Here is a 27,667-nt window from a genome sequence, read left to right as displayed (position 1 = left end):
CTGCTGCTCACTATTCATTACATTTATTGTGTAGAAAATGTATCTGCTATAAAAAAAAAATCATACTCAGAGTTTTGAAAGACACAAAGCTGAGTAAACAAATTATTTTTACAAACTTTTCATTTGTGGGTGTAGTTTTTCTTTTCTTGTCATTTCTTTTTTTAGGCCTGTGCTATCAAAATACTGATAAAAAAAAAAAAAAAAAAAAAAAGCAACTAGCACAAGAAGCAATGTAGTTAATTTTATTTGTTACTGAAGAGTTGATATATGTAAATGAAAAAGTCAAGGCATCTGAAGCTGATATTTTTTTATAATTTATGTACTCCTCTGACTAACTCTACTGCTTCTAATTACAAGCAGCCTTTCATTAAAGGGACACTTCACCCATTTGCATTAAGCTTTGTATCGTTAGAAACCCAGTCATATTTTTGAATGGTTGTGCAATATACCCTCATTTTCCCCTGAGAAGGGAGAAATACGGATTTCACGGATACAGAAATACGGATTTCAGTGTTGCAGTTCCTGCTTATAATGATGTAAAAATCGTAATTTTGCGTCATTCTAAGCAGGAAGTCCCATATCTTTGTAGAGGGGTTAAGACTACAAACACTCGTTCCTCATTTTTTCAGGGGGTGGGACCCACTCACGCTACAGACCTATTACAGATCAGTGGGTGGGACTTCACTTGCAGAAACTAAAAGCAATATCCGCCATCTTGTTTGGAAGCTAAGCTAACAGGCGCTGTGGAGCCAGATGTGAAGTTACGACAATGGCGGAAGGTACTCAATATGATTTGGAAGAAGAGGATTTCGAAAGTCTGATGCTCGAATCAGATGTTCATGGCTACCTTTATGAGACGCAATATAGCAAAGAGCAGCTGAGGCTGATGGAGGAACAGGAGGCGGCTGCTGCGGCTTCTGCAGCCGAGGCAGAAGACCTGCCTGTCATGGACTGGCTCGAGCTGGGGCGGACTGATGGTGCCTGTGCTCTCACTGTGCGCCTACGAACACAGGAATAGAGTCCGTCTGCTGCAGAGAATTTCAACAGTGCCAATTTCTCCTGGACAGTTGTGTTGTGAACTGGATTAGTGGGAGTGGCTTGCGGAGCTGTGCAATGTGGTGCATTGTGGTAGTTGTTGTCTTCCATACAAATGCACCCTTAAGTTACTTTCTGTCTTTCCTCGGTCAAGAAGGCCCCAAATTTGAAGTTTATGTTACATTTCGACTACGTATATGACACACTTTCAATAAAGATTAATGTTCCCACGGGTGAAATGCTCCTTTAAATTAGTATAACAATTAGATCTTATACATTTTTCTTTTTTTCACAACCAGAAGAAAAAGTTATTTTCAGAAACATCACAGTAAAAACAGAGCCATGTAAATTTGTAACACCGTATTAATATGGATGACATTTTTGCCCAATGGCTTTTCCTGAATGTTTTTACCTATTGTCAACATAAATGTTCTCATATTCTGAACTTCTGACTAACAAGTCAATTTCGAAATATTATTAAAATAATTGCACTTAAAGGTGCAGTAAGCGATTTCTGAGAAACACTGTTGGCCCCTTATATGTGCCATGTACAGTATAGATGTGAGAGACCAATTCATTTCAAGTGTTTTTGTTAATCCTACCAATTAAATGTCTTGAAATATTGCTTGCCATTCATATTCAAATCCTGTCTAAGATCAATGGCTTTCCTTTCCTTCACCTGAATACCATCACATTCTCCTAAACTGATATTTGTGCTGACAATCAGCTTCCAATAGGAGTACAGAATTTTTATCCATACTCAAATGTTACCTCTTTTATTCAGGAAGAAAATATATAAACAATGTCAGATATCAAAATATATAGGAATTTCATAATACTCTTCTTGTTTCTTTCTGTTTGCGGAGAGTTCTGTCAGCTACTTCACTGCTCTAGCAAACAGCATTAAGGCATCATGTAAGCCGAGTTGGGCTATCTATTGTGCCTCATATGAAATACTCTTTCTTGCTCTCATCCATGGCGTCCTGCAAGGCTGGGTCTTTACGAAGAGCGGAGTCTGCTGTCTCGGAAAACTCTGTGCCCTTGGCCTCATTGGTATGATATGTGCCCTTGTGTTTGTACATGTATCGCAGAATGACGCCCAGGAGGAGGAGCAGGACCAGAACCACCACAGCAATGACAGCTAGAAGTGAGAGAGAGAGAGAGAGAGAGAGAGAGAGAGAGAGAGAGAGAGAGAGAGAGAGAGGAGAGAGAGAGAGAGAGAGAGAGAGAGAGAGAGAGAGAGAGAGAGAGAGAGAGAGAGAGAGAGAGAGAGAGAGAGAGAGAGAGAGAGAGAGAGGGAGAGGGAGAGGGAGAGGGAGAGGGAGAGGGAGAGGGAGAGGGAGAGAGAGGGGGGTTATATTTGAAGATAACCTGTGGGCAGCAGCTATAAGGTGCGACTGAACTAAGAACAATTTATTCTGTTTATTTCAGGATGTTCACTGAAGTATACTGGCTCAAGGACCAGAAAGGTAGTAAAGACATTGTTAAAATAGTCCATGTGACTGTTGCTGTTCGCAGTTCAAGTGGCCACCGTGACGCATGAGTGTGATGCTGACGCAAGAGCCGGCCAATACTGAGCCGGCGTTCAAGCGCTGCATTGTTTACAATGTCAACGGCATCAGAGACTGACACTGTTTTTTTTTTTTACCTTTTCACATGTAAGTTTAAAGGAACACGCCGACTTTTTGGGACTTTAGTTTATTCACCGTAACCCCCAGAGTTAGATAAGTCCATACATAGGCTACCCTTTTCATCTCCGTGCGTGCCGTAACTCTGTCTGAGGCACCCACCGCTAGCCTGGCTTAGCACAAAGACTGGAGGTAAACAGCTCCAGCTAGCATACTGCTCCCAATAAGTGACAAAATAACGGCAACATTTTCCTATTTGCATGTTGTGATTTGTATAGTCACAGCGTGTACAAATAACAAGGTCACATGAGACAGCCATCTTCTAACCGTATACATACTGGGACCTATATTCTCAGAAGGCGAAGCACTGCTACTTAGGCAGAGTGATTAAGCTAAGCTAGGCTAGCGGTGGGTGCCTCAGACAGAGTTACGCCACGCACGGAGATGAGAAGGGTATGTATGGACTTATCTAACTCTGGGGGATACGGTGAATAAGCTAAAGTCCCAAAAAGTCGGCGTGTTCCTTTAAAATATTCTAACTGACCCCCCACCATTATTTAGAACCTGTCACTTTATTGTTTCCATGGTGACGCGTCATTGCTTGTCACGTGACACACCGCAACCACAACAGCGCTGAATGATGATGATCTGCTTTTATATCATTTTTCCTTTTTTATTCAAAATATTCACAAATTCGTTATTTATATAATCCATCGTCAAATCTTTACATTAAAGTAACGTTATATGTGTGCAGTCATGAAATGTTGCAGGTCGTAAAGTAACGTAAACAAGGTTAACTTATATAAAAGCAAATTCGGGCTCTATAGATGCTGCACTGCTAACATTGGCTATTACATTACTACATTACTATAGTCTAACTAACATGATAATTCATACATGCATCACAGTATGTCCGGATTTTGATTCGTAAACAGTTGGACGTTTTACATTATGTTATATTAATATGAAACACAAACAAACAGATCCAACTCTGAAATTGCAGTTTATTATTAAGTCAACAAGAAATTACAAACAATGCGAAATCTACGTTAATTACAATGTTCTTTTACAGAACTCGGCATAACAGATAGCGTTTTTTGCCTCCTGGATGCGCGCGCATCCGGTATTGTTTGTATACAAGAAACCAGTGTATGACAAGCGCTGAGCGCGTCCATCTCTGGCTCAGCGCCAGCCAATGCGCAAAAGCACGTTTGAATTTAGCAGTTGATCACGTGATGCACTGACTGTTCTAATCACACCAGTGTGATCTATGCCCCAGGGACCAGCCAAAGAATGATCATACCAGTGTGATCGTATGTGCGAAAGGGTTAAATATTTTTTTTTTTTGTGCACAAAAAGTATTCTCGTCACTTCATAACATTTAAGGTTGAACCACTGTAGTCACATGGACTATTTTAACGATGTCTTCACTACCTTTCTGTTCCTAGAAAGTGGTAATAACGTTGCAGTCTATGGGGGATCAGAAAGCTCTAGGATTTCATCAAAAAGATCTTAATTTGAGTTCCGAAGATGAACGAAGGTCTTACGGGTTAGCAACAACATGAGGGTGAGTAATTAATGACATAATTTTCATTTATGGGTGAACTATTCCTTTAATGTTACACAAGAAAGAAGTTAGAATTTTTTTGTGGTACTAGTCAACATTATGTCACAAATACTATTGATTGATCTTAACTTACTGAACCCAGAACATTTTTCTAATTTTTCTAATTCAGTAGCTGCCGACTGATACCAATATCTAAAGATCAATGTGGTTAATGGTCATAACAATGATGCTATAATACAATTTAATGATAGCAAATCAGATGTGTACAATTACTTCTGTGGATGAGAACAAATCCACACACTGATTATTCATGTGTAAATGAGCTAAAGTGAGACCACTGTGGCACTGGTCTTTTCTTTTTCTTTTTTTTTTTGCTCAGCCAGAGATCTTCTGAGGTCAGGAAACATCTTGTGCACAAATTACCTCTCATTTGTACAGAAATCATCCAAGCCTTTCTGACCATCATCAATGTGCTGTTCTCAAAATGTTCTCATAACTACACACTCTGGAGGCAAAAAGCATCTTTCTCCTCTGACACCCATGCATTCTGAATAAGTAACATTTTTTTGCAAGTAACACATTAATAATATTTCATTATGGCATACAGGAGATATTTTATCAGTGCCCAGTTTTGTTCTGAAGAGTTCATTAAAGCGTTAAATAGACTGGATATTCAGAAATGAAAAGCGATGTTTTCCCCTGCCTGATGCTTTTCATATCACAGCTCAGAATAGTTGTTAGAAAAATGTTTTGGATTGTGCGTGTTCCTGCTGTGCCACCTATCACATCATTTTTCTGTGCCTTCAAAGTAATTAGTCACATGACATCTACAGCTCAGGTGATTGGCTCAAAACAATTGTGCCCAGAACTAAAAATACCCATAAGCCTAAGAAGACATAGGAACCAATGGCACCAATAGTCAAGGATACTTTTGGGAAACGTAGTCCTGACTTTTTAAAATTACATCAACAAAATAATTTGTAAGGGTCAGATCAGGTAGAAATAGTGACTAAAGGCAAAAGCTGCACATTTTTAAAGTGTATGTGAGTTGAGGGCATATTGGATATTTGTACGTTTGTGAGCTGTTTACAACACTTACCTCCAACTATAGCTTCAAAGTATGGTCCTGATCGCTCTAAAGACAAAAAGAGAAGAATATTAAAAAAATGTATAATATTACATATTATACAGGAAGAAAGTCAACGTACTGTTGACTTTCTTCCTGTGTTGTAATAACACACGTGAATCTTTCATGATGCTTTGTTTTTATAGACAGCTGTCTTCCCCGCTGTATTGTAGCGAGACTCATTCTCTCCATCACCATGGGGACAAAAAGCTCGTTAAAGAAAGTGACTGAAGATAATCATGAATTATTGCAAAGGCAACATCTGCTGCCTTGACTTGACTTTCACAGAAGGACAGGCAAATCAAAGATGTTGCTTTCAAAATGGAGATGGATCTAGTGAGACCCCTTTCAACAGAAAGGATAATGCAGGTTTGACCAAGCAGATGCCCCCAAAACATGAACAATTAAGCTCCCTCATTAGTGTCTAATAACCTGTTACATTGTGATTAAAAGCTCATTGTGATTTTGGTGTTTACAGTGAGACTATATTTGGAGTAATTAAGGAGACATAGAACATTCACATTTGGGTAATGTGAAGGGCATGAAGGTGTGTTTGAAGGTACAACATCCCCTCATGTGATATTTAATGTCTCCTTATGACTTTAGTAATTAGTTGTCCTTTAGAAAAGTTGGAGTAATATACAAAATAAACAAATAAATAAAAATGACAAGCTCACAGAGGCTCTGAGCCATGCAGTGGATTATTTATAAATCAATCAAGTGCTTCCAGCTCTACCAAACCACATGTCAGAAAAACAAAGACTCTGGATGAAATATCTCTCTCTAATAGAGTTGGTCTTTGTTTCCTCAAAATTGTCCTTAGCTTCCTCTAAGCAAAGTTAAGTCAGTGAAGTCATAACTAGTGACATTCAGCATAGTAAATAATAAAAAAAATTGGACATCTTTTCTGGAAAATGGACCCCAGAACATATCGATATAGGTCTGTTTATTTAAACTGTATAAAGCTTTCTGAGCTCTGTGTACCTCCTATAGAGTAAATGATAAACTAACTACTGAGAAGAGAAACAAAGGTCATATTATCTTTCAAGCACCCTTTCAGTACAATTACTAAAGTCAGCATGTAATGAAAATTCACCCTATTTATTTTCTAAATGCATGTTATTGATCTTATTGTGAACGATTCATTAATGCATACTTTTATTTTTTACACATTTTTATTGACCTCATAATTCATAATTCTTTATATCATAATAAAATAATAATAAAATAACAGACTTCTCTCTGACATATGATGGGCAACCCCCTTTACAATCAACTGCAAGCTCACATTCAGATCTGCCACCATCTACATTTTCTTTCGTTTTTCAATAATCCATTTCATTCAGATGTACGTCACAATTTGGAAGAAAATATCTGTCACTGCTTCCGTTACATCCCAACTTCAAAGGTGCGTTCCTTATTGTTCCTCATTAAAAAGATTTACAAATAAACGTAACAGTAGTGTAACAAGGTTTGTAACTGGTGAATGTTAAACATAACTTTAATAATAAAATAAACATAAAGATTAAAATGAAAGTAAACTAAAATAAAGCACCAACATAAAGTCCAGGCCTGGTCCTCTTATCCTTCACTGTCGTCACTCCTCCTTTTATGCTTACGGAGCTCCTCCTTGTGCCTTGAGACCGGTGTGGTTTATTAGCACTCGTACCACTGGCCTCACTCCGTTCCCACGGCTCTCTGCCCCACCCTGCTTGCCACAAGTAGTTTTAAAAATCTGTTTAAATCCATATACACTAAGCTGAGATTGAGACTACAGTTGTATAAGTAAACTAATAAAAGCTGTTTTTGTCTTAGTAATCCCCCTGTTAGTGTACACTTTTCCTTCAGAATAAATTAATAATGGCTGACTGCAAATTTCTACAATGGCACTGGTAACCAAAACTTTTCTTTTGTAATGCTACATCCACACCACTAGGTGTCAATATAAGCCCAAGACAACTGTGATTTCAACCAGCAATAAACAAAAAAATAGTTCACCTTTAAAGTTGGCATGAAACGGAAGTTATAATACGTCTTTTCTTACTTATTGTGATGTAGGCTATATGTTCGAGTAAAAGTGCTACTGGAATGAGAAAAAAACAAAATTAGGACGAGACTTGATTTCGTACTCTGAAATTGATTGGATTGTAGGAAGTTGGAAGTCGAGAACTAAATGGACATCTGAATGGCAGTTTTCAGTCATTTGTGGGAGATATTTAGAGAACAGATGTTGCATTTGAATTAAAAAAAATTAATGTTAAATAATAAATTATTTATAATAAACACTGCAACATTCTTTAAAAAAAAATAAAAATGGTGACTTGAAGAATGCTAAATGTCCTATGGTTTTAGCTGGTAGGGAAGTTGGAAAAGTTTGATTATTCAAAAGGGTTATGAAGGACACAGTTGTTTTTGTCTCACAGGTCATATTTTTGTTTCCATTCAGTAAACAGAGAGGCAAACTGTTGAAATCTATTTAGGACTTGAAGCTGAAGTGTGGAATTTCTGCACCACTAGCTTCACCGAACCAAATTGCAAAAATAATGATCGATTTCCAAAAGAAAATCTTGCTACAAACTCACCACTGACTGAGCCAATGCTGCTATGTTGGATGCTGAAACAGAGTGATGTTTTGACAACACCACAAAACAGAAATACTACACATATTGGCTAACTCTAACAAATAGCTTACTCTGCTTTAAATTGGGATAGTAGAATGTATTTTAATTACACTCTTCACTTTTAAATGGAGTGTACACAGTAATGTGTGGGATGGGGAGTCTTGAAATTTCAGGCTAATATATACTTATCTTCTCATTCTACAGCAGAAATACTTGGTATAGTGGATGTTAAGCAAGTTATAAAAGATCTTTCTAAGTCACACTCAGCGTAGAGCCATAACACCCCAGGACGGATTAAATCTCTGCTAAATTTGCCATGCAAACACGAGGGAGCCTGTCTCGCCTGGAGGCGTCCCCTTGTTAGCCTCGTTAGTGAAATCCGCCAGCCGCTGTGACATGGAGGAGGACATCTGTGCTGCGTGGCCAGATCTGAAGAACAGCTTCTTTTTTTTCACAGCCAGCCATGAAACCCGATGGGTTGGACCTGAAAGATGATGAGGGCCACAGGCATTCCGCCCTCTCTCTCACTTCTGCCACACAGACCCAGGGCAGAGCAGACCCAGCAGCGAGACATTTGCTTTCATCACCTTCCCAGAAGTGGAGCTAATCTTGCCCAAAGCCGGCTTTTGAAGCGCACTGGTAATTGTCTCCCGATAGGATGGGCAGCAAAACCAGGAGCCAAAATGAATTCCAGTCCCTTCAGTTCTTGGGTGGGAAACGCATTAAGCTGATAATTTTCCAGCTTGAATTAATGCAAATTTCTCATTGTTGCTATGCCCAGTGCCCAAACTGGAGAACTACCAAAGCAATGGCATTTAGCTCTGATCGGAACATTTTATTCACGGGGACAACCAATGATCTGGCTCTCATCCGTTAGCCTCAAACACATTGGATAACTAGGTAAGCCGCCCTAAATAGTCTACTTTTAAGGTTTGGTCATATTAGGCGCACATAAGGCACACAATTTTGTGTGCAAAAGCAGGTCCGTTGTCTAATACCAATAGTGTAAAGATATGTAAAACACTGCTCACGCAAAAGTCACTTATAAACGAAGCAGCATGACTGGATTTCTCCTGTGAAATTTCGCTGAACAACTTTAAATGTGACTTCATCAGATCTTGAAGTCATTAGATATTTGCCTACCATAAGACAGAAGACACCTAAACTACTGTTTCTTTTCCTAATTTACATGCAGAACTTTGCATGCTGAATTGGTTGATTCTTCCGCTCCCTTTAATTTCACTAAGGTAAAATGAACCACAAAAGGCCCATCACCTCCCTGGGCGTAGCTCTATAGTACATTGTCAAAACCGCAGGAACGGAGGTCTTTGTCTTATCTGTGAGGTGATGAAGTGTCAGGGCAGGCCTTCGTGTTTCATGTTTCGAATTAACAGCTCCTTCCATGTCTGTCAGGAAAGCACTCAACTGTGGCCAGCTGTCTGTGCCAAACTGAGAGTGAAAACAGCCACTAAACGCCTGACTAAACTCTCTGACTAAAGACACTACTTTCCTCTCACTCTTTGTACTATTCATCATCCTTTTAAAAGAGCAGCTTAAAAATGGACAGACACAGGTGCACTTGAAAACTAGAAATCCATCTCATTCTAATGTCTTCTAATGCATAATTATTCGGCAAGTTGTGTTTTTGAGGATTCATTTTATTATTGAATATCTACAGTGCTCTCAGTCAATCCAAAATATTAATAAACCTCAAACCTGAATATTTAAAAGTGAGGTTTTGGCTTTCTAATGAGAATATATATGTGTGCAGAATTATTGGGCAACTGTTAGTGTGCAGAGTTATTATGCAACTAAATGAAAAATTTTCCCATCTCACTTGTTTATTTCCATCTGGTAAAGTGAGAATAATAAACAAACAACTCAAAATTTACTCATAAGCATTAAGAATGTTGCAATAATGAAAATATGATCCTCAACATGACGGGATGTAGACTCCAAACTGTATTTTGGAGCTCTCCAACTCTCCAAACAGAGTTGTTTGGAGTATGACCAGCTGTTGCAAAAAAGTATTGGAACATTTCAGGGAATGCCATTTTTAAAGTCATGGAATTCAGAAGTCATGGAATATCACTCTGATAACAAGGATATAACTAGCTATACAAAGTACTGTCAAATTTGCACTTTCATTCCATACATTCAGAGTTTCATTACATATATTCACACTTTAATTATATATATATATATATATATATATATATATATATATATATATATATATATATATATATATATATATATATATATAAGTTTCATTGTATATATTCAGTTTCTTTACATATATTCACACTCTCATTCTATATATTCAAGTTTCATTCCATATATTCAAACTCTCATTCCATATATTCAAGTTTCATTCCATATATTCAGAGTTTCATTCCTTATACTCAAAAATTCATATTATAAATACTATAATTTCCTACAATATATATATTTTTGCTTTTGACACAGCTCCAATAATCAAGCAGGGTTTTTAACCTTAAAATTAGTATTTGCAAGTGCAGTATCAAATAACTATTGTTTTAAACAAAATATTTGCCAATGGTCAGACAAACAGGCAGTCCCAGTCAAAACCACTGGTTGAGCCAATGTTGCTTTGTTTGACTGGCAGGATGCAATGTTTTGTTATCATAAAGACAGTGTTTTCTGGGAAATCAACCTTGGTAGTAAAATTTAAGCCCAAATCCTGCTCTGTATCCTGAGCATTAAAAGCTAAGCAGCTTCTTCTTAAATAGCCCATTGCCAATGAGGATATTGACAATAGATGATAACCTGAGGGAGCTGCAGAGCAGCCTCAGCTTATAATGAACCTCTAACAAACCATGCAAACGCTCAGTCCTAGTTAATCAACATATTTTAATTAGACACATTTTTCAATGGTGCAGCAGTCACAGTGAGCAAGAATAAGGCCACCGCATAGTCGAAAGTTTATGTAGTATCCTGTACAAATGCCTAATGGTTTTCACACTGTTTTACATATTTTCTGCTCCTCAGAGAAGGTAAGAATGATAATTCATTCCCACAGTCCTAAGGCAGGGGTGTTCAAGGGAGCCCAAATGAAATGTTTGGTGGTCCTTGTGAAAGTTTAAATAAATAAATATTTCTCATGGTAAGGACAAAAACATTGGGAACTGTGATATATTATAATTATCCTGACATTAATATATAGCCAATGTGTACATGATAAATAAAAAAATATAATTGGGAAGGATCATTTGGGTATCTATGGAATTTTTTAAAGTTTGAAGGTTTAAAGTACAACTGACCTGCTGTCTTCACAGGAATATATTTTTATGTTTTAAGCTCAGAATGACTTGTAGTAACCATTTATCAGACTTGGGATTGTAAAAAGGAAATATTGATCATAACGTTATTTACTATGTCTGCAATGCACAAATCCACATCAAGAAAGGCCTCAAAACAGCCTTGAGTGAAAGCATGTTGTGAGCCCATCAATAAATCTTTCATTTACTAGTCAGGAGCTCTTCTCAGATTCTATACCACCTCTATACACTACCAAGGCGATTCAGACCTTTAAATCCTCCTCTTAAACAGGTTTTATGATAGTCATTTCTATCAGACTTGAGAGAACTAGCCACTGTATTTCTGCACTGTATTGCTGGTGATGTGATTGCTTTGCAAGATCATATAAGACAATTGATTGAGGAGGCTTGTGTCAAGGCCAAAGGATGTTCATCAGCATTCCCAATGTGATGAAGAATCATTCTGTAGAACCAGAAACCAGAAACTGACTTGTACTGTTTTGTACCTTTAAGGTGTGCTCACATTAGTGAAGTTTCATTGAAATTTCATTGGCAAAAAGGGTCCATTGTCTAATGTCAATAATGTAGTGATGTGTGAAGCAAAGCTGACACAGAACTCGCTTTCAAACCAAGAAACGTTCTGTTAAATAATGCGACAAATTCGCATAAGCAACTTGAACCTGTTGTGAAATCTGCATGGGGAAATCTTTAGGCTTCACGCAAAACTCCTGATTGCATAGATTCCAACTGAAATGACTGTAATTTTGGCAGCAAAAAATTCACAGAACAACAGTAAATGGGACTGAACCTTTATACAGAAATATGCTTTTCTTTATACAGAAAACACACACACACACACACACACACACACACACACACACACACACACACGCACACGCACACATTCTTGTACATCTATCTTTATGAGGACATTCATTGACACAATGCAATCTCTAGCCGCTTACCCTAACCTTACTCAGTACAACTAAGTGCCAAACCCGAACTCTTACCCGAAACCTACCCTTAACCTAATTATAACCTTGTCCCTAACACCAAGTCTTGACCCTCAAACAGGCCTTTAAAGGGGTCTCAGAAAGTGAGGACCGGCCAAAATGTACAAGTACACACACACACACACACACACACACACACACACACACACACACACACACACACACACACACACACACACACACACACACACACACACACACACACACACACACACACACACACCTAGCATCCTTAAACAAGATATAGCCTAGGCCTAACCAAAAGAAGCAACAATTTATTAGAGTTGAGTTTTCAGACAATATATATTGAATTAAAATTGTTCTTGCCCTGTTGCAAGTCATATATCATAATCTAAACAAGGTTTATCCTAAAAAACCTTCTTCTTTCTTCTAAAGAAGAAAAAACATTACTGTGAGAAAAATAAATTAAATATATATATATTTTTTGTAAACAATATATTACATCTTTGCTTCTCAATTAATTTATCTTATTTAAAAAATGTTTTTACATGTCATTTTTTCCCCTTACCGTTTATTCCAGGTAAATCTTGACATTTCTTTTATAAATTAGCAAACAACCCAATGTAAATTAAGAGAAACTTATATTTAAAGTACTTCAGTTATGTAGTAATTTTAAACCTGATGGCCATGCATATTACTTGAATAATTACATTTTGGGTTAGAAGTGAGTTATTCATTGAGTCGGTACGGTAGGCCAGAGCTGAACTCTAGGTAGACTAAGACTAGCATAAGGAGATTAATCACATCAAGCTATTGCTTCGATTTACATCATGCAACACACATGCATCTCACTGAGCAGAGAAAGGGCAGACACCAGGACAACACAGGTGCAAGCATATATTACACACAGGTCATTATAGCTGTAAATTCATAACCATACTGGGCTGAGATGGCGGAGAAAGAATGAGGAAACCACATGCTAGTCTCTCTCAATTCCTAAAAGAAAAATGAGACAGGGAAGGAAACAGGAGTAATGGATGTGACTAATGGAGTGATATTTTAGCATGTCTTGGAGGAGGAGGGAGGGTGGGAAACGTGCTGAAAGCTTGTGCTGTTACAATGAATAGAGGAGAGAGGAACAGCTTTCTGTTATTGAGCTTGGCAGTCTCATAAGGGAATGGAGGCTGTAGAAAATTTTATCCTGCCTCACCTCAACACAGCTCTGCTGACATTCTCATCTCTGTTGAGGATTATGTAACAGCAAACGGTATTACACAAATAAATATCACACTGATATTTTTGAACCTCTAACCCCACACCTAACCACTAAACACAACTATATCTTTTATTTTATAACCAGTTCACACCAAGAACTATATTATCATCTATTCCAAACCAATGGACGATAACTCTTTGTTTATTATTACACCAGTTATGTTGTCTGCTCGAGCTCTTTAAAGTCATGTAATTCTGATTGGCTCATAATGAGTGAAAGAATCAATGGTTGTCAATGATTTTATCATTAATCAGCTGGAATATTAGTTCTTAAAGTGATTCCAGCAATACAGTTCATCTGTGTTGTTATCAGTATAGTTATAGTGTGGACATACCTATTCTTATAGAATTAGAATGATTATTAAAACTTTATAGTTATAGTAATTATCACCCTTGGTGTGAATTGGCTTCAGTAAAGTTTGGCATCTGTAAGATTATTGAAAGTTTTCATCATACTCCAGTCTTCAGTGTCACATGATCCTTCAGAAATCATTCTAATATGCTGATTTGCTTATTTCAACAGTTGTACTGCTTAATATTTTTGTGGAAACTGTGATACATTTTTTTTTCAGAATAAAATGAACAGCATTTATGAAGAAAAGTTTTGTACTATTAAAAATGTTTTACTGTCATTTTGATCCGTTTAATGCATCCTAGAATAAAAGTATTCATTTCTTGCTGACCCCAAACTTTTGAACACTAGTGTACCTCAACTAATTGGCTGAGGTCAAAAGAAAAGGCCACAATGAGTGAAAGAATACCTCAGAATTTAAAAAATGTAATAGCATTCCTTGTAGGAACAGCAACAGTGTTAACATACTGTGCTAATCCACCCACAACCAGTTTGAATTTGGTGTTTATTGGTGCACTAGTTTATGAAAGATTGTTGGATTTGAAAAGAGGATCCACCCAACAGCTGTGCAACTTAAAACACGAGCAGCTTGCTCTTCCACACCATTCCATAGCCACACATCTCTCTTAACTTCTCTAACACCCTCACTTCCTCTCCAAAATCTCTGAAAGACCTTGTCTGTAAGTGGCCAATAACAGTAATTTACGTCATACATTGACGGCTATAGATTTGAAATGGCAGTGTTTTATTTTTCTATTCTGGTCATAACAGGTCAGTTGGGTTTGCCAGCATCTATAAACGTTTGGCTCTTTAGACCCTTACGTAAGCTGGTGTGAATTGCCCTTGAGAAACCGTACGCACATCAGAGCGAATCCAACATATCCCTTTGAGCGGCGACACAATGAATCCGAATGGCCTCTGCTGCCTAGATGGCTTCATTCATCATCTGGATATGTCTCACAATGCCATGTGCCATAATCAAAGCTGCATAATTATTATTATGATATTCATTTCTATAGACGGCACTTGCCCTTAAGAAGGTCAGTCTATCATCTTTGGGACCAGCACATCTAATCTTTGCGAGCTGCGAAAGTGTGAGAAATAGATTGAGAATCGCAGAAAAATATGTAAGAGAAGGAAATTGCAAATGACCCCCAGGTCACTCGGCCACAGATACAGTTATTCAGTGGCCCAGAAATCAGATTGTGGTGCTGAGGGGGAGGACAAATCAAATTGAGAAAGAGGACCGGAGGCGACACAGTGCACGTCTATGAAGATAAGAGGAATGTGGAAATATCCACAGGGACCTAAACCTGCATGTACAGAAAGGGTTTTAAAGTTTTCAGACTTTCCATTGCGAGTTTATAAGTATACAGACATGACATTAAACATACATTGCAGGTAAAGGATTAGCCCTGTTTCACACAGCAAGCATCCGCAGCGCGTATGTGAAGCAGCAGCATGACTGCAACAGCAGGCCCTACCTGCATATACACTACTGCTTTTTTCAGATTGCTTTATGATACCTTCTTTTGAAAGTGCTTTTGGGCCTCTTCTCTGTAGTAGCAGTTATATTAAAAGTTTTTAATGACAAAATGCTGTAAAAAACACACTTCCCTTGTCCATGCTCTGCTCCATCATCAGCACAGTCCGCTGATGTCTGTACACACTGTGCAGACATATTTTTGCGCAGCGCATGTGCAAGTGATTTCAGTGCTCAAAAACAAAAGGTCCAATAGGTAGTGCACATGCACAAAACACATCTATCTGCTCATTTGTGCGCTAGACTGAGTGGAATGCGGAAAATGCTGAATTACACTGAATTAAATTTTTGTATGTAGACCTACACAGATCTGCCATTTTCTGTGTACTTTCTGTGTAGCAAAACATATCATTTTAAATTTAAATATCATTTTTATTTTTAATTATACAAAAATGGCTCTTAGAAAAATAAATAAATAAAATAAAAAGTAATCCTGCTTTGCAGGAGCATTATGAAAGGTAAAGTTTCCCCAAATTCACTCATTTACTCACCCTCATGTTGCTCCAAACCCACCCCAAACTTTAAGAAGGGCAACATTATTATGGCGAGCAGGACGAGGCAGAGGGCTGTGAAAGAACGGCGCGAGGCCAGTGGCGTGATTGATAATGAGCGACACCTGCGCGACACACCGGTCTTGTATCTCTCACAGAGGAGCGGAAGAATAAAAGGAGGAACGACGACAGTGAAGGACGAGAGAGTTCAGGCCTACGCTCATCAGTAATCACGCCACCGGCCTCACGCTGTTCTCTCACGGCCCTCTGACTCGTCCTGCTCACCACAATTATAAATATGTGCTGTATACATGCAGCTGATGAGACCAAGGGTTAAAATTGCAATAAAATGGAAGTAGAGTCAGATCTTTTTTTCTGTATTGTGAAAAATGAATAATTTTAGAAAAAAAGTTTAGGTTGGGGACTTGGTTACAGTGGCCCGGTAGTACACAACGATATTTAAAAAGCCACAACACAACGAAATCAAGCCACAACACAACAGAGAGAAGAGAAGTGTTGTCAATGGAAACAAGCCACAACAAAGGTTGAAAGGTCAAAAAAGAGATGGTAAAAATTGGTTTCTTCAACAATCAAAATGGCTTGTCTGCTCATGACACCTGTATATCCTCCCAAAAGCAAAAAGAAAGAACTCCTTGACAGTCTATCACGTTTCTGTCAGTTTCAACACATCTTGACAAGTTTGTTGCCCATTAATAGATGAATACATGAGTACAATCTGTAACTAGAAACAGAAAATCTATCAGCAGCTTTCTAACATCCTTCTGCCTTCTGTTGCTGCTGTGAGGTTCATCATGACCACAACACTGAGTTTAAGCTCACTTGTTATTGGGGCTAGTCATGAGATTCTGGTACACACACACACACACACACACACACACACACACACACACACACACACACACACACACACACACACACACAGTCCCGTGGGAGCCTTAGTTAAAGAACTCTTCACTATTCCCCTCTCTGTGCTTTTCTGCAACTGATTTCCTCAAACAATCTGGTGTGTCTCTCATTTTGTCTCTTTCCTGCATGGCCCGAGGTTGCATTTGCCTGGGATTTGAGGCTGAAGTGGTAAACGCTCCTATCTCACCCAACCATATGTCACGCATCTCGCCTCGAAAGAATACCACTCCCTCTCCCCTCTCTCTACACTCTCAGATTCCCTCATTCAAGTTGAGAGTCAATGATTCTCTGAGAGAAAAAGCCTTTTCAATGAGTTTACTAATGGGCATGTGCTCTCATGAGCCAGTCAAGTGACTGCGGGTCCACTGAGGTTGATTATAGACAGCTGGTTGAGAACAGCGCCTGGTTTTGTCAGTAATAATATATAAGGCATCCGCTGTTGATTCTCCAACATTCTTCTGGAGGGACATGTATGAATCACAAACAGGAAACTGCTAAATATTGCTACAAAGATACAAAGTTTTTAAGCTGTATTTCATACATACCACTGATCAGTGTCTATGCAATGCTCTTTCAACAGACTCATTATTTAACTGAAGACAGCAGCTTCATTAGCTAACTGCATTGCATCAGTGTTTTATTTAAAGAAAAGCTAAATATTGTAGCTGAACTCAAATTGTGCAGGTTTGTTAATCATGTTTCTCAAATGAAGCATATTTTTTTGTAGTGGCCTGTTTATTAAGATGCGTTTTGGTAGATTGGATCACATTTGGATGACGCTAAATACAAATGTAAACAGGGTCTAAAACATTTTGAGCTTGTGCACTTTCGACCACTTACAGAGGTAGTCGAAATCACATTTGACCGGATTGCTTTCATAGTGTAGAGGCTCATGTGGTGAAACAGCCACAAAAGACTGCCTCTGTCTATTGACTTAACGCCTGAACATTATGGGAAGCGTGCTAGCCGGACGGGATTTAAACTTCTGAAGATGAAAAACGTAACAAGCAACGCTCTCTCACTATTAATGATTTCTAACACGCACTCACCGCGTGCTGTGTTGTCTTGCGGCTGTCAGAGCAGAATTTTCATTGCGTGAGCTTATTTTGTCCATTAGATCAAAATATCTGAAAAAAACCCCCAAAAAACATATATTTACCCGCCTATAGATACCCTCGAAGAAATCGGGACAGAAGTGGTCGAAAGTGGACAAAAGAAACGGATTAAAAACCCAGGTGTAAACGGGAATGTGTCACCCTCGTCTTCTTGTGATCCGATCGACCAAAACTCATCTTAATACCAGGTGTAAACAGGGCAAGAGATACATTTTTTTATATACAAGATGAACGCATTCTGGCCTGTCGCTGTCATACAAAGGTCATTGAATTTTAGGTCACGATTATCAGTATTTTTGCTCAGACAAGAGCATATTCTGACTGTTGATGCAGAGTCAGTAGAAACAGAATAAAATGTAAAGATAATTTGAAAAACAAACAAATTTAAGAAAAAGAAAAAAATGTGTAATTTTTAAACCATTGCAAACAAAGATGTCATCAACCATAACAATTTACTTATGTTCCAAAATCATAAAATCAACAGCTAAAATTCTTCTTATTAAAATAATATAATAACATATTTTTTACTTATTATTATTATTATTTAAAAAAATGTGTAAACCATAACCATCCTGGCACCAACTGAAAAAAACAGTCCATCACTGGTTTAGTAACCTCTGCTGGTCCATTAGAGCCACAAACACAGATGTGCAGACTGTCCTTCATTTAACAATTCCCAATAAAAAACAATGTCAAGATAGGGTGTCAATGCAAGGTGAATGCACATGCAGCTGTTGTACTGAGGTGAAATAAAGACCAACAAACGTTTTCATTGCTATTTTTTCCATCACATTCTGGGGGATTTGGATGTGAGGGTTTTCAGAACAGAAGATAAATCAACATTTTGGCTTGCTGTTTTGTTCCTCTGAGGAACACATACACACACTCACTCAGCGTTTGTCCTGTAGCTGGAAAACATCTACAACCCCTCTGGTTCCAACTTCGTTTCATCCTCCTCCAAAAACAAAGCAAAGTCTTGTCCTATTTCCCTTATTTATTCTCTCTCTTCTCTCGGCTTAGCTTCTTCCCTCAGATGTTTTGATCTACAGTATCTTTGTCCCTGTTTGATGATTTAATTATCTCTCTTTCAAAATAAAATAAAAAATAAAACAAACATAAAAACTTAAAATGTCACATCAAGAAGTCATCAATTAGCACTTCTCCGTCTTCAGGGACACAGAGAGCCAGCTTATGCCCCATTGTCAACACACAAGAGTTGATGGCCTGCTGGGTTCTTTGAAAATGTATTCAAAATCCAAAGCCTCTGATCTAAAATATAATCTTGTAACATGTCAGTTTCTGATCTGTGGCAAGACTTAATCACAATGCTTTTAGAATGACAAAAAAAGCAAAACAGAAAAGCATATAGAGTAATAAGATGGGGATGATGACAAACAGCATTGTCATTATTTTGAACACAAACATTTTTCTTGAGACTCATGAAACCCTTTTCCAATAGTCACTTGTATGTTTGTTTTTTAGTTACTTTTGGAGTACAATAAAAAGTCAGTATTTCTTCTTTTTTTAGTTCTTTTGAGTGTCAGTTTTCATTATTTTAACAGTCTGCACACAAACATCAAATGATCAAATCAAGTGAAAGAAATATGCGGAGTGAAAGTATATTTCAAGTGCTAAGACATCTATGAGGTTCAGTTTTTAATAGTTTCAATATGAAAATAAATTAATCAATTAAAATATCACAAATACAGAGCACTTCCAGAAACATCAGAATAAATGAATAATCAATGTTAGAAACGCCATCTTAAAAATGTATAAAGATCAATGGTGTAATGAATGTCAGAAAATGTCAGCCCTAAACCTTGTTGCCTTGTTGAAACTTTAAAATAATGATCCCACAAGTCCCTGGATTTTAAAATATTTTAATCTGTTTTGATGGGTATTTTGATCTTTCTAACAATACTGACATACTAGAAATATTTCAATCAGTTTATTTCCACACTTCAGGGAATAAACAGGCATAAATACTCAACATTATATATATATATATATATATATATATATATATATATATATATTATTATTATTTTTTTTTTTTTTTTTTTACTTCAAACTCCTATGGGTGTGGACAATGTAATTCAAATTCCACCCCATTCATTAAAGGGGAGGCTATTTAAATTTTGTCCAACCTTGTTTTGAACATTATTCACATTGATCATGATATATGATATATTTTTCAATTCCTCTTTGCATGTTTGTCCTCATTTCATTGCAGCATCAAGTATTACTAGTATTACTCAATAAAATGCCTTTTTATGTAATTAGCCTCATTATAGATTGCACCTCATTCAAAAAACTTGCCAGGTCATAATATTAGTCTGCTGCAACCCTACCCTGGTAATCCAGAGTAATGGATGTGATGCTCATTAAATATGCCCCTCTATCTGAGCTGCACCAATCACATCGGGTTATCTGATATAGGCGGGCCAGAGGCAAGATGACGACAGCGCTGCGACGTTGAAGTCATTAGTAAACATTGCAAGATGGCTATGGATGAATACCAGTTGTTTGAAACGGCTTTGGCCGCTACAATGAAAGATTTAGACTTTTTCTCTAAAAGAGGAACAGAAGACGGCGCTCGAATCGTTCCTTTGCAAGAAGGGTGTTTTTGCTTTTTTGCCGACCGGATACGGTAAGAGTCTAATCTGCCAGTTAGCTCTGCTGGTAGCTAAGCGATAACTTGTTGTGATTGGTCGTAGTGTTATCCAATTGCGTGCAGTGAGATTTTCAAATGCATGCTTGGTACCGCCCTTCGAGCTTGCCGATTTTCATTAGTCGACGCCAGACCATTCATCTTTTAGATTTAGGTCTGGATTTCCAGGCTACTGCAACCCCCACTACTTTGGAAATTTCATCAAGCAAATGGTAGGCCCTAGCACTATTTTTTGGGGTGTGTTTTCACCATTTCCTGATTTGCATAATTCCCTCAGGTGCTAAAACAATGTAAACAGCATGTGTAAATAAGGGACACTATCAGCTGGCACAATTCATTCATGGTGAATTATCCCTAAAGTGTACTAATACTGATTTCTGTTGATGATTAAGGGCCTTTCTGTTTTGTGACTCTCATGTGCTTGTTATGCTGTCGGCTATGTTTTCACAGCTGGTTGTTTCTGATCTAGTAAACATATTCCATATCTCACATTTAGAGCTGGCACACCCATCACCCACTGTCAAACAGTTCTCTGGTGTGCCAGTTGTTAAAAACAGTTTTGGGAGCAACCATAAGTCAACAAATTGGTTTGATGTTTCAGTTGTTCCATATTACTTTCTTTGGATACAGCACATACTATTTATATTCAGATATTGTACAAGATGGGCAGAAATACATCAAATATGTAGTCTTTATTAGTATACCATTCAAAAGTTTGGGATCAGAAAGATTCTTTTGAAAGAAACTAATACATGTTTTTGTTCAGCAAGGACATATCAAATTGACCAAAATTGGCAGTAAAGACAATGGGCCCTATCTGAACGATCTGAAACGCAAGTATCAAGCGCGAAACGCAAGTAACTTTGTGGGCGGATCTCGGGCGCTGTTGCTATTATACCAGCGGGATAAATGACTCTTGCGCCCGACGCAAATCTAAAATGGGTTGGTCTGAAGTAGCTTCATTATTCATAGGTGTGGTTTGGGCGTAACGTGAAATAAACCAATCAGAGCGTCATCTCACATTCCCTTTAAGAGCAGGCGTGCTTGTTCTATAGCGGATTCCTATTATAACGGCGGATTTGCCAGGCGCACGCCAGGAGCGGTTCACAGCCGAGGAGACCGACGTTCTCGTCAGGGCCGTAAAAGACAGAGAAGTGACGTTGGGGATGGGAGAAACCCACCCAAATTAACTTCGGTTAAACAGGCGTATGATAATTTGGGTAAATGTGTAAGCTAGATGTATGCTTTTATAATAAACTGTCTATCTATCTATCTATCTATCTATCTATCTATCTATCTATCTATCTATCTATCTATCTATCTATCTATCTATCTATCTATCTATCTATCTATCTATCTATCTATCTATCTATCTATCTATCTATCTATTGTAATAATGTATGATTTGCAAAAATGAAAATGGCTGCTTCTGTGTAGATGAGAGAATCAAAGTGTATGCGCGTTGTGCACACACTACATTGATTATGGCCAAGCATGAAATGCCCTTAAAATAGCATATGAATATCATGCGCAACGCGCTACTGACTTTAGACTAGGTTTTTCCTGGTCAGTGGCAGAATTGTTTTCTAAACCTGCAAAATAGCATGAGGGAACGTTTGCGCCGGGACACGCCTCCTCTTTTCGCTGCACCGCCCCCGGGAGCGCAAGTGTATTTCCTAGTTTACTGATGTGCGTCTGTGGAGGGAAAAGTCCGCTGTGCACGGGTGCAAAATAGGAATGATACATGCGTCGGTGTACAAAGTCAGTTGCGCTGGGTGCAAGATAGGGCCCAATGTTTTAAAAGATTTCTATTGCAAAAAATTTTCTTTGGAACGTTCTAACTTCTATTCATAAAAGAATCCTGAATAAATGTATCACATTTACCACAAAAGTATTAAGTAACACAACTGTTTTCAACAATTATAATTAGAAATGTTTCTTTAGCAGAAAATAAGCATATAAGAATGATTTCTGAAGGATCATGTGACCGAACACTGGAATAATGATGCCAAAAATGTAGCTTTACCATCACAGAAATAAATAACACTTTAAAATAGCCTATATAAAAATAGAAAACAGCTATTTTAAATTGCAATAATATTTCACAATATTACTGTATTTACTGCATTTTGATCAAATAAATGCAGCCTCTGTGAGCATAAGAGACTTCTTTAAAAATATTTTAAAAATCTTACCAATCCAAAACTTTTGAACACCCACACATGCACACACACATATATAGTAATGTACACTACGATCATATATCGTACCTTACATACAAAAATATGACTACACATTTGTACACCACACATTTCATTGCCAACATACACATACCACAAGACCTAATTTCAGTTCCACATGGTGTGTGAAATTCAGAGCAGTTTGCTGTTCTAAATGCCACCAGTCCACATCCAAACACACCCACTTGATAACGCTGCACTCTGTTGTCACAGATCGTGCTGACACTCATTCAATATAGTGCACAAAACTACAGAATACTTACGAACAGGTATGGATGATGTGTCAAAGTTGCTTTCAGCAGAGGTTGAGTTAAGTGCTTGTGCTGTGGAGTTGGCCATTACAGACATGTGAAGGAATATTTGGCAGTGAGATTGAGGGGGACAGCTGTGGGAGAGTGTTCTCAGGGATGATGAGATGTCTGTAGAAAGAGAGAGAGGGCAATTGCTTCACTCCAGTGTGCTCTCAGGGAAACAGTGAGGAAATAGCAGGAGAGTTTCTGCTTTCTGTCTGAGATAAAGCACACATAAAATATTACATCATCCAAATCCCTATGTGAATAGTGAATAATATTTGCACTTGGTTTTGTAATGTTAACATAAGCCACACTTTATTTACATAAGCCACACTGCATGTTTACGTTTTCATTAAGACATTATTTTGCATGTTTATTACATTTTCTTTATGGTCTCATAACCACAATGTAGGCCAAATGGTCAAATGTTGCCATAATGCAAACAAAACCTGCTATTTTTTCTATTAGACCATATAAAGATAATGTGATCCATTGGCAGCAAGCTGGCACATCTCCAGCCAGCATTGCACATGTCGATCTGAGGCATGTGTGGATTTTATGAATCTATGTTGTGAAGTTCCTTCACATTTCTGTAAAAAAGCAACAGAAGGTTAAAGCTTGAATGATGACTTCCTGGCTTTCGACCAGGTCAGTGGAGCATATTAAAAGTAATTCAAAGTGGGAATAATGTAAAAATGACTATTATTTTATATGTACATCATTGTAAATCAATAAGGATGTGATAGCCAAGGATGGCAACATACTCAGAATTTGTCCTCTGCACGTAATCCTCCAAGTTAGTGCACAGACATTAGGAGTAGTGGTATTGAGAATCAAACCCATGACCTTCAGGTTACAAGTTTGACTCTCTAACCATTAGGCCCACATTAATCTGTTAAGCTTAATCTGTTAAGTCCCCATACACAGCTGTCAGATGCGCAGCCAACTTTTCTAACGCTTATGAGTTTTAAGTGAGTGCGCTAGCTCTACACTATAAATTAGGTCCTGGCAACTTGATCCTGGTGCCATTGTAGTCACAATACATACTGCATTGCACATTATAACGCTGAAAGGTATGGAGTCAGTAAGATTTAAAGGGGGAAAAAAATCATACTTTTGTATTCAGCAAAGACCTTGTTACATATGCTACATGTACTAACCATTAGTAATAACAGTAAATTATGCATAATTACACGCAACTAACCCTCAACCAAATCCTAATCCTACCCTAACCCTATAGAAAGTACATGTTGTTAATTGATATTACTCAGGTAATGTATAATTACATTGTAACAATGACACCTTAAAATAAAGTGCAACCGGACTTTTTATTCATCAAAGAATAGAGACATATTTTTACAGTGTCCACAAAAATATTAGAGCAGCACTGTTTTTAACATTAATAATAATAAATGTTTCTTGACCACCAATTCGGAATGATTTCTGAAGGATCATGTGACTGTTATTTTCCTGTTTATTACTGTGAAGCTGCTTTGAAACAACCTGTATATTGTATAAAGCGCTATTTAAATAAAAGTGACTTGACTTGACTTGACAGAAGACTGAAATAATGGCTGCTGAAAATTCAGCTTTGTAATCACAGGAATAAATTAATGCAGCCATGGTGATCATAGGAGACTTCTTTCGAAAACATAAAAAAAATCTTACAGACCACAAATTGCTGATACCCAGCTGTCAGCCCTAACATACAGTAAATGTTTAGGCAGAGCCGGACAGTAACTGAGTACATTTACTTGAGTACAGTACTTAAGTACAATTTTGAGGGATCTGTACTTTACTCGAGTATCATTTTTGGGGAGTACTCATGACTTTACTCAAGTACATTTGAGAGGCAAATATTGTACTCTTTACTCCACTACATTTCTATCCATAACTGTAAGTACCCGTTACTTCTTCTAAAAAAAAAAAAAAAAAAAGGAAAAAATAAACATCTCGGAAACCCTCTCAAATGTGATTGGATGTGCAGGCGCCACTGATTGGGACAGCCTATCAGCAATCCGCTTTCCGCCAAAGTCAACTCCATGGTCATATTTAGATAAGAGACGAAACCATGGACGAAACAATGGATGGAGACGCAGCAGGTCCATCCCGGGAGCAATATTTTTTTTCCTAGGATGGTAGGGGAAGACTCATGAATATTCATTAGGGAAGTCACCCCTGATTGGTCTTAACCCAAGTGACGGGTAGGTTTAGGGGTGGGTCATCAGACCAATCAGGGATGACTTCCCTAATGAATATTCATGAGTCTTCCCCTACCATCCTGGGGAAAAAAATATCGCATCCCGGGAATGTGCCAAACCGTGGCCCCACCTCGCCAGACTATTTCAATTTTCTGAGCAAGTTAATGATAGTTTTCGCTTCAAGTGTTTGCTGTGTTTACCAATGTAAGCACTGTGGCAGTAGTAATGCAATATTTAGAAAATGTACTCTTGTACTCTTGATACTCAAGTACTTTTAAAAACAAGTACTTTAGTACTTTTACTTAAGTAGACATCTGACTGTAGTACTTTTACTTGTACTTGAGTAAAATTTAGCAAGGGGTATCTGTACTTTTACTCAAGTAATGTAGCTGTGTACTCTGTCCGCCTCTGTGTTTAGGTTCTGTCAACTGTAGATCTGATATGTTGTAAACATTATAGTGCTTTGTGTCACACACTATGGCTCTTATTTATCATTTGTTGACCCTTCTGGCTGTTAATAAACAAAGGAAAAGGCCTTTAAAAGACCTTATCGCCCACAGTGAAACAAAAGAAACCCACACAGTATTTCCTTCTCTTTCCACACAGCGTCCACACCCAGTCCTTCCTTCCTGAAATCAAGCAATTGACTTCTATTTGAAAATATCTAATGTATCGTACACTGACGTTCTTGTGTTTTTAGTTTGTAATATTTGCAGGCTGTTTTAAAAGATGGACTTGACAATGCTACGAATTTATAAGTTTGTTTGACTCCATGAAGTTGTGTCAATGTTTATGCCTGCGGCTGAATTAAGAGCTCTCATAAATGTTATAGATGATAATGGGAAACAAGTTCTCACTTTCGCTCTCTAATTTAAGATCACTTTTTTTGACCTTCCCTCATCATGACTCAGTGCTAGAATAAAGCAATTAACTCACTTGTTTTCATTTCAGCTCTTCATTATTTAAAGATAGCAGTGTTAATGTCAGCTGTGTTTAATTATAAGCTTTATATACAAGCACAACTGGCTTTTACTATTTACACCTGCATGAGTAGAAAAGCAATTTAAATCTACTGTTTTTGTATATATATATATTGATAGATTCATTGAATGTTTTTGCAAAACTATAGTTTATTTGGACTGCATAGTGAGGAAAAAGCAGCAAGTTCCCATCAAGGAATGAAGTCAAGACAATTTAAAAGCATCCGAAATGGCACCTCATGAAATTGGCTGACATGACCACAGTATGCAGAATCTAAGCAAAAGGTGGCAACTTTGAAAAAGCTAATATATAAGTTTTGATTTTGAGTAATAATAAAGATTGGGCCATTTTATACAAAATTACATATAGTAAAAAAATAAAAAGACAATCATACACTAATTCATCCTCATGTTGTTTCAACCCTGTATAACTTTTTTTTCTTCTGTGAAACATAAAATAGGATACCTTGATACATGTTTTTTTGCCCATGCAATACGTCAGTGGGGTTTAATGTTGTGTTTTGTGTTTTAAAAGTGTGTTTCATAAAAGAAAGTCATAAAGGTTTAGATCGATTAATGAATTTTGATGAATAATGACGTAATTTTCATTTCGATATGAAATGAACTACCCTATAAGACAAACATAATTCAAAGAGTTGATTGTCAAAGGGTAAAAAAAAAAAAAAAAAATGATCTAGAGATATTATTCTCTGTGTGTTTGGAGTATAATGGAATACGTGTGCAGCTTAAATTAGCAGGGCAGACAGATGTCCTCACAACTGTTTGCGGTTATTTGCTGACCTGGCATGTTTCATCTCTGTCACTCAACACCTTTAAACAACCACAACCCTTTCAAGGACCAGACATGAAAGACCAGATATGAAAGAAAGCCACAGTTTTATATATATATTTAACATTTTGTTCTGACCATGGGAGAAAAGCTGGGCAGATGTATATAGCCTAGTAGAACAACTTTTGGACAGTATACTTGCCACCATCTAAAAAAAGAAGTATTTACTCATTTAACACTTCACAACTTAATTTACAACTTACCACACATTAAATCTTACATTTAAATCTGCAAAGCAACTCACCAAAATTTCCTTAACAGTTCTGCAACAAGTTTTCCCACAGCCTGCAAGCTTGAAAACCCTTTAGGAACAGAAATACTTCCTCGACTCAGGCTGAGTTGTTCTTTCACTTTCTAACAGGATGGGAATAATATTATGAATCATAGCAGTGGTCTTTTTTTTTAGACCCGTTTGGTTTAAATGTATAGCATGTGAACTTCCCCTTTCAGCCCTCTCCACCCTTAACATACTGCTTTACTAATGGTTTCTTGTGTTC

General features: G+C 37.5%; 1 protein-coding gene across 1 annotated transcript; it reads right to left on the bottom strand.

Annotated features, from left to right (window-relative positions):
- Nucleotides 1–228: 228 nt before the first annotated feature.
- Nucleotides 229–27,667, bottom strand: gypc (glycophorin C (Gerbich blood group)). The gene is made up of 4 exons (XM_084123101.1): nucleotides 27,415–27,667; nucleotides 23,110–23,265; nucleotides 5,330–5,365; nucleotides 229–2,176 (listed from the first exon to the last, which is right to left on the bottom strand). The coding sequence occupies exons 2-4, from the start codon at nucleotides 23,192–23,194 to the stop codon at nucleotides 1,980–1,982; spliced, it is 318 nt and encodes a 105-aa protein (XP_083979227.1). The 5' UTR covers nucleotides 23,195–23,265; nucleotides 27,415–27,667; the 3' UTR covers nucleotides 229–1,979.

Source organism: Abramis brama, assembly GCF_963993115.1.
Source record: "Abramis brama genome assembly, chromosome: 8".
NCBI lineage: Eukaryota > Metazoa > Chordata > Actinopteri > Cypriniformes > Leuciscidae > Abramis > Abramis brama.
The sequence above is the reverse complement of the archived record's forward strand: the minus strand, read 5'-3'. Positions and strand labels throughout refer to the sequence as shown.